This window comes from Montipora capricornis, chromosome 13 (genome assembly GCF_036669925.1).
Source record: "Montipora capricornis isolate CH-2021 chromosome 13, ASM3666992v2, whole genome shotgun sequence".
Taxonomy (NCBI): Eukaryota; Metazoa; Cnidaria; class Anthozoa; order Scleractinia; family Acroporidae; genus Montipora; species Montipora capricornis.
Window position 1 is genome coordinate 38557617 of NC_090895.1, and position 13630 is coordinate 38571246.

The 13630-nt window shown below is 39.3% G+C and overlaps 2 protein-coding genes across 7 annotated transcripts in view; one reads left to right on the plus strand and one right to left on the minus strand.

The window, feature by feature from the left end:
* The window catches only part of LOC138029982 (amiloride-sensitive sodium channel subunit alpha-like), a 19274-nt gene extending 17036 nt beyond the window's left edge, over nucleotides 1-2238 (plus strand). The window contains exon 13 of one of the 2 annotated variants that reach the window (XM_068877823.1): nucleotides 421-2238. In XM_068877823.1, coding sequence (XP_068733924.1) covers nucleotides 421-600 — 180 coding nt within the window. In that variant the 3' untranslated portion in view covers nucleotides 601-2238. The remainder of the gene's footprint in view (nucleotides 1-420) is intronic. The other variant, XM_068877824.1, reaches the window with a different exon arrangement.
* Nucleotides 2239-7192: 4954 nt separating this feature from the next.
* LOC138030213 (ectodysplasin-A-like) overlaps nucleotides 7193-13630 on the minus strand; it is a 32700-nt gene continuing 26262 nt past the window's right edge. For all 5 annotated transcript variants that reach the window (XM_068878090.1, XM_068878091.1, XM_068878093.1 and 2 more), the window contains 5 exons: nucleotides 13331-13495; nucleotides 11438-11491; nucleotides 11188-11241; nucleotides 9276-9336; nucleotides 7193-8478 (listed from right to left, as the gene is read on the minus strand). In XM_068878090.1, coding sequence (XP_068734191.1) covers nucleotides 8150-8478; nucleotides 9276-9336; nucleotides 11188-11241; nucleotides 11438-11491; nucleotides 13331-13495 — 663 coding nt within the window. In that variant the 3' untranslated portion in view covers nucleotides 7193-8149. The remainder of the gene's footprint in view (nucleotides 8479-9275; nucleotides 9337-11187; nucleotides 11242-11437; nucleotides 11492-13330; nucleotides 13496-13630) is intronic.

Consider the following 13630-nt stretch of genomic DNA (forward strand, 5'->3'; position numbering starts at 1 on the left):
TTTACAAAATTTACTAATAGAATTTACAAGGCGTGGTTAAAAAGTCCTGGACAGTTGAATATCGAATTAAAAAATTGAATGAAACCCTGAGGCTTACACAGTATCTTTGTGCGACCGAAACAATGTGAACCAAGAAACATCGCAAAATTCTTAGGCAACGATTAAAAAGAAATTAACACAAAGCCTTATTTAGATAGATTAAAATTCAGTCCTAAACAGAAGTCACCATCTCGAGGCCCTGGGGAATCCTAATATTTATTCCCCAGAGCCTCGAGATGATGCCTTTTGTTTAGGACTGAACTTTAATATATCCAATTTGGGCTATTGTAACATGCAATTTTGTGATGTTATGTTAAAATATTTTAAATTATGTAAAGTCAATATTCGGAGAATATCCGAGATGATTTGATTTTATTTCAGGATGTCAACTTACTGGCAGACATTGGCGGTCAGCTGGGTTTGTGGATTGGTATATCCGTGCTTACATGCTGCGAATTTCTGGAACTATTGCTACTTCTGGGCAAGAACGCAATGAAACGGATAACGAAGAAAGAAAACAGTGTTCAAGCGCTTTCCCCCAATGAATATAATACTCACTGAATAATTTTCGGAGCTTAGAGAGGGGTCAATATGGTTAACATAGCACACGGACATAAGGCAGGGGCACCCAACGAGAATGTAGTTCAAAACCACTTAAACATAGTATTGTTTAACGTATTTTAGTATTTAAACTGTAGATATTGGCATATTTTTATCCCTCAAAAATTTTTCATCTGTTCGGATTTCCTAGCTGAAAGTCTAGTGGTCCGAAAATTTTAGGGATCAAAACTTACTTTTTCGAAAATTTTAGCCAGAAAAAAGGCGCCCGAAAATTCTAGGTGACCTTTTTGAGGTAAAAATCCGTTAAAAATGGGCAATTATAACATTTTTTAGATGTTCGAAAATCCTAGGACAGGCAGGCAAGCAATAAATTTTACAACAAATGTTCCGAAAATTCTAGATCTCAAGTCGTCTTCCGAACAGATATTTCCCGAAAATTGACGTTAGGTGCCCCTGATAAGGGGGTTAACTGTTAGTCCAACAAGAGGCGTAGCTGCGACGGGACTGGGAAGAAGAGCCCAGTCCTTCTCCCTTTTGTTTGTTGTTGTTCTTTTACTGATCCAAAATGCAGTTGATTTGGAGGCTTCTTTACGTAAAAACTGCAAGCTATCTACTTTTGAAATTACTCCAAGCTTCTCCGAATATGCATTGTTTTTTAAAAAAGCCCCCAAAACGAACTAGCAGCTTCTTCCCTTCTCGTGCGCTTCTCAGACCATATCACGCCAGCTGAAAAGTTGTGTTGATTGTTCTTACTATTGTTGTTGTTGACTACGTTAGCATTGAGATGACTTGAAACTTTTGCTGTTAGTCGTTAAAAAATATAACTGTGATAACTGGTGGCCCTAAAAAGAGACGTAAATGATCATGAATTCTCGTTTTTCATATTCAAAGAACGGTTTTAAATTGATTAATGTTTTATTTCGTGGCATGATAGAAGCGCATTGATGACGTTTCTATGAAAGCTAATTACCGCTTTTTGCACTTAATAATTTTTCCGTTTTTCAAATTTGCTGACTATCTGCAACTAAAAATTAGAAAGTTCAATGAGTTTATACAAGTTCTCCCACATTTGAAGTCAATTTGCGTATAGTAACACAGGTTCTAGCAACAAAATCTTGAGACAAGAATAATGTAAGCAAGAGCAAAAGATTCCCTCATTGAAATAATTGATTGTGAAGAGGTGTGTCTTTGACAAAATTGCTTGAATTTGTTAGGGGTAAGTGCAGGTGAACTTAAAAACTTGGGTGCTTTAGCTCCTTCACAGACTACAAATATAAACTAGAACCCTTACACAGGCCAGTATGGTTTGTGACCATTGTCCAACCGAGCAGCTTTGCTACTGTGTTTTCAATCCTTGATTTTGAGGTCATATAATAAATACTGTTAATGACAAATTCGTTTTTTGGTTTTGTGCCTTATGCACATCTGTAGACCGCAAACAGGACAGTAAACATGTCAATAGGGAGCCTTTCCGAGTAGATTTTTGAGCTAATCGTCTTTTACAGTGAAAACATACCTTCCGAGTAAATGTGGTCGTGTTAAGACAAGTTAAAAAATAGGTAGTCGAGTTGGCCACTACTACACGGTAGAATGAAAACTGGACATCGCTCCTTTAATTATATGAATGATAACATGACATCGTTGTCGGTCGTTATAGCATAGGTGTCGGTCGAAGCCCGACCGTGCGATTCTGAACACTATCCGAAGATTAGCACTTCTTACACTCACTCCTAGAAAGTGGCAACATCAGAGGCTGGCTACTCTCAACGAGTAGTAGCCACAAAAAGGACAACAACTCATATCAGTTCCCGGGTTTCCATCCGTGACTCAAAAACGCCAGGTGTACCGTGAAGCTCCCTAATAGCTCGTAATGCTCTCCTCTCCTCTCCATGAGTCCTTTTTAACGTCACCCTTTTCATCTGTGAGAGGTTTGCATTTTGCATTAGCTTCATCGAACATTTCACCACCTCTCTAGTTTTCATTTGAATCGAAATACAACTGCTTGCCTGCTTCTGAATTCAACTACTAAGGGCTGCATGCCACAAACCTCTGAAATTTGGTGACACCCGTCGGTCTCCGAGAGCAGGGCTTGCGCTTACCGTTTTAGTGGCCAGCAGTTGATGATTATGCAGCGTAGGTAGCATAGCCGCTTTGGTGGGGCTTACGTAATTATGCTCAACGCTGCCTTGAAATTTCGTGTGCACATGAACATGGCCAACAAATGGAGAGATTATGTTGACAGATGATAGAATCCAATAAAAAAAATAGTTTAGTAAAAATTACCTCTGTTTAAAGTTTACATGAAGTAAGTATTGCATCCGTTTTCTTTCTCGTTCCTAGATCCCATCATTTCTCTTAGCCGGCGGGGCCTTCGCACGAAAAAACTTCTAGGGAATTCAAATTATCGTGGGTAATGCACTATAAAGGCAATATCTATGTTGTCATCAGAGCTGTTTGAGGGAGTGTAAAGATTGTAGGCCTGCAGCGCGTGCATGAATTACGAAACTAATGCAGGATTTCCTTGACTTTTAAAATTTGATGTCCATTTTACAGTTATTTTGTTTGCGGCTTATTTGTCGTCTTTGTTTTACTTTGCAAGAGCAATGGTCAACCTCAACAATGGCGTTAACATTGGTGGCATTTTTGTCTAGAGCGCTTGTAGGCTTTGTGCTTAGCTTGCACCGTTTGGGGATTTCATCGCTATTCCTTCCAATACAGGATAAAAGAAGATTCCAAAGAAGCCTTGAACAACCAAATACAAAATAGAAGACTTGATGTCTTCATCAAGGGGGTTTTTCGGTGGTCTCCCATCCAAGTATTAACTCCAGCCGAACGGGCTTAACTTTAGTGAAAACTACTACCGCAATTTATACGTAATCGGTTAATGACAAAATAAATCGTAAATAAAAAATGATACAAATAAAAATAAAATGGGTAATCAGGCCTCACAGGATTTGTGAGTCAACACCAGCTTCGTAACGGCACTGCTTAGGGACTCCATCCCCATTCATCAAAAACGCGAAAAGAAGATTACAGAAAAACCGTTAACAACCAAATACAAAAAAGAAATCAAGTAAACAAAAAAGATGAGATATCTTCGTTTCGGAGATTCCCAATGGTCCCCCATCCAGGTACCAACCCTATCCGATAGGGCTAACTTAAGTGAAAACTGTTCGTAATCGGGAAAGGAACTGTTTCCACGTAATTTTCGGTTGTCACTCACTAAGCGACCTGAAAACCCGTTCGTGAAAACACGGCCAATACCAGCCTACTGCACCACATGTACGTAATGCGTGCCTATTTTTTCATGGGTAAGCCTCTTGCTGCGAACAATAAATTCTTGAACCGGAGTGTCTTTGAATAAAACTACGATACTACTTATTGCTTCTTTCTGTTTGACAGTCACACGAAGAGAAACAATCTCTTAGTTGAGGTCACTTGAAGCCACGTGCCCTTCGTGTTCTCGTGCAAAGTTCCCGTCGGCTAAGAGAAACGATGGGATCTGAGAACGAGAATGATTTGTTTTATGCTTTTGCACGAAGTTTCCCATTCTAATACACCATTTTTTATAAGGAACATTACTTTTGGGACGATAAAGCAACGATCTTGTAAGTAAACTGTGGGAGATTCCATTTAATAACAACTCTGTACCCGAATATCAAACCAATCTTTATCATTATTCTGATCTTCAATTCTTTGAAGGACAAAACGACCGTCCTTCTGGAGGGGGCCAAATGGAATGATGGAAGTAATAGGCCATTTCGAAGTCCATGTCTGCCTCCTCTTCAAAGTGAGTCTTAGTGCTAAGTTTTTGTCACGGTAATTAGTTCTACTTTACATATGAATGAAAACTATTTTTATAGGAAAAACGTCACACTTAGACTCGCTTTGAAGAGGAGGCAGACATGAACTCGAAAATGGCCTATTGTGTCCGCACATTGAGCCTTGCTTACTGAGGGGGGTGGGGGGGTGGTGGTGGGTAATTTATTTATGTCATTTTTGGTGGGGTGGGTGTAATTGTGTCAGCATGTCAATCTCCTCAAGATTGCTAAAGGAGGGGGTGGGTGGTTAATTTATTGTTAGTGTTACCCAAGGTGGGATGGGTGTATTATAAAAAGGAATTGGCCCTAATAACCAGTCCTTAGGATCAAGGTGTAAATATGAAAAGGAGTGAGATCTATAAGGTCAGTTAATTAATAGGTGGGATGACTCCAAAGAACCAGCATAACTTTCCAATACATCTTGAAGATGACCAAAGGTCAGCAGGTCTAAAACACAGGTCACAAGTGTACATGTCACTGTGCTACAGATAAATAGAGAATATCAAAAGTGTCTACTAACCCTAATCACTCTGCAGAAAGGTCGTTTCAGGTCTTAGGGAACTTCTAAACTTGACCTGTGGAATCTGACCTGCATACCAAATGCCCTGAAACTGATGTAGTAAAATGTTTTCTTTTTTCTCAAGGAGAGACAGTTGTAACTTGCGACGGGGCACAATTCTATGACATACATAAGACTAGGCTGGTTTTTTTGGCCTCGCCATTTTCGCCCTCCTGAATCATGCCTTATTCTTTTCTGCAGATTAGCCAAATGAAACCCATTATATTGACACTGCAGTCTCTGCTAGCAAGAAACAGACCGTTCTTACCTGGAATTGGGTAAGACTCATTTTGATGTTCTTTAGTTGCGAACAGCCAAAAAGGGAGACCAAGGAGGGAAAATACCTAAGTCAAAATTTGATTACAAATTGCAAATTATGATTTGATCAATAGCATTATCATATGAACTCAACAAGGAGTGATCCTTTGCATGGTTTATACCCGTAATGTTCAATTAGTTTTGCTGCACTTAACATGAATTTTATTAATTAAAAGCATCTTGGAGCAGGTGTTTAGGTAACTTCGTTACTTTGTCTCTGCATTGATCCTCCTTGATTTTAACTCTTTTGATCATCTGCCAAACCATTTATCAATGTAGCTTCTTTTTTCTCAAATTAATACGTAGAAATTATGTCATCATAGAAAGACATGGGCACACCTTCTGCTTAGTAATTTACACTACTGCCAGTGTATACTCCTTGAGATACTCAGCAAAAGCATGAATGCTCTTAACCAGATTGAAACCTCCAACCTATAGGATGTGATCAGGTTTTTCTTTTTGTAGGTATACTCTGGTTTCCCCTTCTTGCAAAAAAAAAAAGATATGCTTGATCTGCTCTAATTTCAAGTGATTTGATTTACAATCTTTACAGTTATAACCGGCAGAATCAGGTAAACTTCTAACCCTAACCCTAACTCCTATTCTTCCACTGTCTTAGCTACAGGAAATCACTATAAGGATCGAGCTTGGCCAGTAAACTAGGCTGATGAACCAAGGGATGGCTCTTAATAAGGATACTCTATGCTATTTTCAAATAGGTTTTCCTGCTGGGAGGAGAGATGGTGCAGTGGTGTATGAAAGCTCTCACTTCCCACCAATGCTGGACAGGTTTCAATAGACTTGGCAAGCTGCGCAGAACTTATGTGCAATAACAATAGTAGGCACCATCCTTAAATCTTTTGATGAAAATCTCTAGTCCATTCGCCTTCACAATATGGACCATGTATATAAAAACCAATATTTCTTCAATCCTACATGTATGTGAAAAATAAGTAATAAAACAAATAAATAAATGAAGATTGGGACTTGGTTAAGTTTAAATCAGGACTTAATATGTTGATTTATAACTTCTGACAAACAACCATGATAGCATTGAAACAGTATTTCAGCTTAGCCCTTTTGCTCTTGAGACGTATGGCATTAGACAGAGTGAAATCTATAGGTAGTTACTCTTCAAAGGAAAAATGTTAAATGACAAAGTAAAGACAGTTTTAACAAGAGTTCTTTTTGCTTCTTTAGTTATTAGGCAAATTGGGTTATCATGCCGCAAAAGAAATTTTCAAGTTAGTTCATGTTGAGGCTTGGAGGGCTATTTAAAGGCCCAAGAAAAAAATTAGACTGTGAGCAGTCCCTTTATAAATCGGTCGAGCAGCCTGCTTTTCTGAGGCCGTATTTTTTTGTGGTGCAGATGAATAAAAAGGCAGAGAGAAGCTTCCCTCGGTCTTTTTATTCGTTTGAGTGACACAAGACGACTGCCTCAGAAACGTGGGCTGCTTGACTAATTTATGAAGGGACTGCTCGCAGTCTAGCTTAAAGAACAAATGAAAAAATGTTGTCCTTCAAATCTAAATGATAAATGTTGAATCACCCACTTAGTTGCATTGAGAAAACATTCAATCAATAAAAACCATTTTCAAGTCATTTTAAGCCAATTATTTTAAGCATTACTGACTTGAGTTATTGACTTAAGTCACAACAACAAAACTGATATTGGCAATGGCATTGCAGTTTAGTTCAATGCTACTTTGGTCAGAAGAAAAGGATCTTTAAATTGTAACTTTTTAAGCTACGACTTTCATTCAATTTTTATCTAACCAGAGTAGCATAATTATTGAACGAAATCTGATTTGTCAATGTGGTTGAAATGTGGCATTCAAGCATTTGTTCACTTAATTGTTAAAAGAAGATCAACAGTGAATGAAACCATGTCTTGGTTGTTGTTGCTTTGCTAGCACCAGAATTGGATACTGTTTATCACTCTCTCTTTTATTTTTTTTCACTTATACTTTGTTTACACATAATGCCTCATGAATAGAAGCTGTAGTCAGATGAACATCAGAGTGCAAGGATACCTAGCTACTGCATTTACAGTATTTACTAATAGTTACACTATAGGTATAGCTCCAAGAGATCCTTGCAGTAATCTGTCTACAGATAGCAATAAGTTACTTCTACATATTTTGAAAAAATTTTGTCCACTTTTTACAACAAAATGGCAGTTTGTCTGACATGATGGCTTTACCGGTATATCTTTCAGTTCCTGTTTCCTCTCTTACAAGAATTACAAAATCTTCAAACTCGGGTTAGCATTATTCAGTGCTTAACAACAAAGAAAGTATTTACCAATGAGTATAACACGGTTTAGGGTCGGCGGAAAAAGAACTTCTTACGGCATCATAAATAATTTCTGTGAAGGGACGTTAGAACAGTGGTATCTTTAAAATAGTTTCTGCTTTGCAATAGCGCTTGGTACTTTAAACGAGCTGCATAGCGCTGGTGAACAGGTACTGTCGTGAGACTTTGAAATGTGGTGGTGGTGATCATGATCATGACGATGATGATGACGACGACGATGATGACGACGATGATGACGACAACGACGATGATGACGACAATGCTGACGCTGATGATGACGATGACAACGACGGTGATGCTGATGACGATGATGATGATGACGACGATGCTGATGCTGATGCTGATGTTGATACTGACGACGACGATGATGCTGATGATGATTGTCAAGATAAACAATTTCTTCAACAATGACGACGATTCCTTTTATCAATGACTGTTAATGATGATAACAAAAAGGCAGCCGCCATCCATTTGAACAAAAACTGGAAAAGTCCACCTAACATTTCCTGCTCCCTTTGTCTTGAGGCAACTTTCCCTACACTTGATACGCACCCAAAAAGTTTACAGTGTGATCTCCGTCAATGGTACCTGGTCCCAAAAGTCTGACCGAAACGATGCTAGACTTTTTCATTGAAAAAACAGCTCCCGAATAAGTCGCTTCTTCTCCCTTCACGACTTTTGACAAGAAGATCTTTCCGTTCACGAGTATCTCAAAACCCGTTCTGTCAGCTTCAGTTTGGAGCAAATGGACTTGACAATACACAAAATATCTTCCATCTTTGGGTATTTCCAGGGAAGTGTTTGTTGATTTCATTCCGCCTGCCAGATGCGCTGTTGGACACGAGGAACACCAACGGGAGAATTCTGTATTGCAAACAGGGAAAAAAAAGTCACGTCGAGTCAAAGTCAAGCCGCTCTTTTTTTCCTCTTGAAATTTTCGAGGCCTTGTATAGAAAGAAATAACTCAAATGAAAGCAACTTCATGACGATACGTAGGTGCAAGGAGGTAATAAGTTGGGCCATTCATGGACACAAGGTGAAGCTGAATATGGGACAGCAGAATAAGTATGAAGGATTCAATTGGTGGAAAGGGCGAGATGTTTTACTTGGCTGAGATGCCCCCGGGCCAGGCAGACCTCGTCTAGAACCTCAGTCGAATTCAATTTAAACCTGCGTTGCCTATGGTGATTAGCCATGGACTAAGTGACTAATGTAGTTCTCCAACGTAAATTACTTAAAGAAACTGAAGTTCCACGTATTTGAAAGAACTGCAGCTTTCAGCTTGTGAATATCACACTTAAGAGGGTACATTTATTCCTTAAACCCACAATAAGCGACAAAAGTAGTTAAGACACTGAACTGGGAAGACAAAAATTAGGAAAAATCACCTTAACGTTACATTTTCCACTTGCACTTCCCCCTCTTCCCCCACCTCCCCACTTTAATGTTGGTAACGGAAGAGGAAGAGTTGGCGATGTTTGGGAGGGGCAGGGGGTTAGATGGAAAGACTTTGGGGGAGAGGTTTGTGCGAGGTTCCTTAAAAGAGAAGGTGTCTTAACCCTTTTGGCACTTACTGTAGCTCTGCAAGGAACGTCCGTCTTCATGAAAGATTGGCGCAAATTAAAGTGACGGAATCCTAAATCGAAAGAAAGAGCACTTACCCAACCCGTCTCTGTAACGAAATGCTCCACCATCGCTTGTCAAGTGACCAGATGGTTTTTCCTACAGAAGAAATATTACATTTTCGTTAAATGAAACTAGGAACTGGAACTAGCGAAACTACTGTAACAATTATTGGTTTCGGTTGACACTATAAAGTAAATTTTGACCCTACATTGTGCAGAGGAGCGCCAGAAACCGAATTTGTACCCTACAGTTACTGAAACTCATCTTCAATATTTGTACTATTTTGTGTCCCTTGCTTATAGTTCTGTTAAATGGAAATGAATATCAAGTTAAGAATACACCATTAACGTTTTAGAGCGTTTTCAATTGAGTGTCGAAAGTAAGTAGCGAATTGCTTTGGTTTTGCATTACTTCACTCAGTGACTCTCAGTGATTGGTTCAGAGTTCTCGCACCACTTTTTCAACCAATCAGAACTGAAACCAAAACCAATCATGGCTCGCGCGTGCACATTTTCCCGCGCTTTGTGTCGGCTACGTGTAATTACTTCGAGTTTTGATTGGTTTACTGGTTGTCTCCGTCCTTTTTGATTAGACGAAGCAATTACTTTGGTTTTGGTTTTACGACACTCGATTGAAACTTGCTCTATTTCATTAAACGAGTCCGCATTGGGAAATCGAACCTTGACCGCCCCCTGAGGTCCTCTGGGATTATGCATTTTTCAATTGGCTTTCTTTTTTCTCGCGGTATTCACTCGGAAACAATTCTGTGATATCGTACGATTAAACCCATGCAGTCATGCTATCGTGATTAGGATTTAATTAAGGGCAGGACTAGATAAGTATTACTCGGCAATCGCCTTGGCCGATTCCCTTCGCGGAACGTTTCTGCCGCTAATTTGGTGGTATCAGCTTAGTTGATAAAACCGTAGGGAGATCCATAGCTGACCTTTTTGGTCGTTAGCCCTTCGTTAGAGCGAAAGAGCTAACGCTGGAAACGTTGACTTTATCATCTTCTCGCCTTGGTCAATTAACTTTTAGAGCGAGTTTCAATCGACTGTCGTAAAACCAAAACCAAAGTAATTACTTTGGTCAATCAAAAAGGACGGAGACAATCCAGTAAACCAATCAAAACTCGAAGTAATTACACGTAGCCGACACAAAGCACGGGAAAATGTGCACACGCGAGCCACGATCGGTTTTGGTTTCACTTCTGATTGGTTGAAAAAGTGGCACGAGAACTTTGAACCAATCACTGAGTGAAGTAATGAAAAACCAAAGCACTAATTACTTTCGACACTCAATTAAAAACAGCTCTAACGACTTACTTGATAAGACCAAATCATCGTGCTTCACTCACTCAACCACGCAGAACCACTGTTTCTTGAGAAACCTAACCAACGACTGGGCTTTTTCATGCCGTTTATATGACTTCGATTAGAATTGCATTAAACCGCAGAGCCGTTCGCACGAAATGATCGATATATGTACAAACTGTCCCTTTAAGATCATGAGTCGAGAAGCTATCTGTATTTATTAAAGATGAACTACGGATATCAGATTTCTAACATTTTCGTTGGCTTGCCGGACACAGGCTATCAGTTCATATACCTGCTGTACCTAATATGGTCAAGGAACGCGTCAGCATTAAAGCGAGTTGAAAACGTTTTTGCAGCTCTGAGAAAAATGGCCGACAAAAGCCGTCTTGGACCGGAATTGTCCGAGGCAGAAATCGATGCTTCAGAGAGTTGTTGATCCTGAAGTTTTTAATAAAACAATTTTTCTACTCGAGCTTGCTGGATATAAAATGATTATAACCAACTCGGGGCTACGCGCCTCGTTGGTTATCTATCACTTCATATCCAGCGCGCCCTCGTAGAATACTTGTTAAATAGTGCAGTTGAAGTTAAACCTTTAGTTAACGAAGCCGACCTGATAATTTTGTCATACCTTTGATTCAGGAAGTAGGAGGTCGTCCTGTGTTCTTGAGGATCCAGAACACCCCTACAAACGAGTAAACATGCAAAGCACTTTTTTATGAAATAACTTATATGAAAAGTGAAAGTTGTTAACATCAAAAAATATCTTGCATTTGGACTTGGTTTGGAGGCGAGGAGGGGCGATGCAAGAATATGCTACTGGCAAATGAACAGACTTGGGAAGATGTCGAGTCGATCGCATTAGTAGTCAACAGTACTACCTTTAATCCAGATTGACCAGTAGGACCTGGAGGGCCTGGATAGCCTGGATCACCCTAAACAAAACAAAACAAAACGATTTTTTTAGTTCAAGCCTATCACGCCACATTTACAACAAGTTTCATTTTGACGTGCAAGTTCATGGAAAACCACTCAGTGCGCTTTTTACCGAATGGACTCCCTCGCTTAAGTACTATAACGACTTCTTTGCGGATAAATCCAAAGAGTATTTATAGGAGACGTTTGTTTTGTTTTAGAGTTTTGCTAAAATCCGGCGCAACACTAGGCAGAAAAGGAAGAAACTCGTAAAAATGCAGTAATGTAACGTTCTGAAATGCTCGCAATTAAATGCACGTTCAATATTAAATTTGAAGTGTCCCTTTAAGGTGATTCCTCAGAATGCACTGCGCATCCTGTACTACGCATATGGTGTGTCAATATTTGTAAATTGGTCAAATTTGCGACATTGTAAATGTGGCTTAAGTCGATCATAGACGCTGAAACAGTTCTCAAAACACGTGAGAGAAGTTGTGAATGACCCATAACTCTTTGCAAATAAGCGCGCGCATTCCGAGAACATGGCGAATTTTGTTGTTTCGATCTACAATAATGGAGATAGACAGGTACGATGGTGTTTTACTGTTAAGGATGGTGCCTACTAATTCAAAGGTATTTTTGCGCGGTTTTATGAATATGCGGGAAAAGCAGATCTCGACAAATGTTATTAAAATCCAAAAAGAAAATTGGGGGTAACCACGCATTTTTCAAAGATAATTAATCAATGATATTAGCAAAAAGCTTTAAAATACAAAGCAATGTATGGCGTTCCTTTCCAAATTAAAGCTTAATTATCTCTGAAAAATGCATGGTTACCCCCAATTTTCTTTTTGGATGGCAAGAGCACTTGCTAAGTTCTGCTTCCTCCGAATAGTTTTAAGCCGCGCAAAAATATCCCTGCATTAGTAAGCATCACCGATAGGAAATCCGAGTATCTGGAGATGTGCAGAACGTATGCGCAATAACTATTGTAGGCACCGTCCTTAAACGAGCACGGTGACCTATAGTTTTTATTACATAATTTTGGTGTACATATTATCTCCTTTAATTTTTTTTTTTTAATTTATCGGAAGGAAAAAAAGATATAGCTAAAAACGTACACAGAGCCCCTTCCCAGGGATGTAAATTATGATCTTGAAAACAATGACTCGAGAAACGCTTTGAGTTGACGCCGTTTTAAGTTGAGTGATTTTTCCATAAACTACGTAAGACAGTGTTCCATATGCTCTAGACGTTCTACCTGTCAGCTGTTTTTTCAAGTGTTACTTTAAAAACCCTCTCGTTTAGCTACCCCAAAATGTACCCTGAGCGGATGAAATAACGCACGTGATTAGTATCAGTACAGGCATCAATGGGGTAAGATTGGCACATTATATCTCTTAAGCAAGCACGGTGACTTATCTTTTTTATTGTTGTTTTCAAAACAGGGATAAGTAGGAAACATTCAGGGAAAGTTTCAAGAAAATCGTTCGACAACTTTTTTTTTCTGAGTAATTACCTTCAGTCAAAGCATTTGCTACCTTTTTCTAGCAACAGGAGAACTTAGTGTTGACCAACTTCGCGCCGGGATAGTACTTTCCTAAGGGAATGATTATCGGCGCAGTTTGGAGAACACCTTCGTGAGCAGTCCCAAAAAAGCCATGCTAAGCCACGGCCAAGCCAACTTCTCAAAATTAGTTAAATGAACTAATCCGTAGTTCGAGTGTATAATTCATGCATATCCTCTACAGCATTACTGGCACGTTGAGCCGTACTCCCAACGTCATGTTAGACGCAACAGATTTTGGCCAACGTCTTTATTACATGACCATAAAAGGATGCAAAGTACATTCTCCTACCCTTTGTCCGTCTCGGCCATCTCTTCCATCTTTCCCGTCCTTCCCGTCCCTGCCATCTTTTCCTCGTAGGAGTGGTGCCAGTTTTTTTATGAGTTCCTCAAGAACCATGGAGTTGAATTCCAAAGGCCTCGTGTCTTGAGACTTTTTAGTCAAAGTTATAACATCCTGGTATTTTAAATAGAAAAAAAAACATGATAATTTTCAACAGTATGCCGTTGGTTTTCTACCAATTTCACTTCTGCATTAGAAGTTAGTTTAGAATCTAACTTAAAAGAAACATTATTTATCTTAAAGCCACAT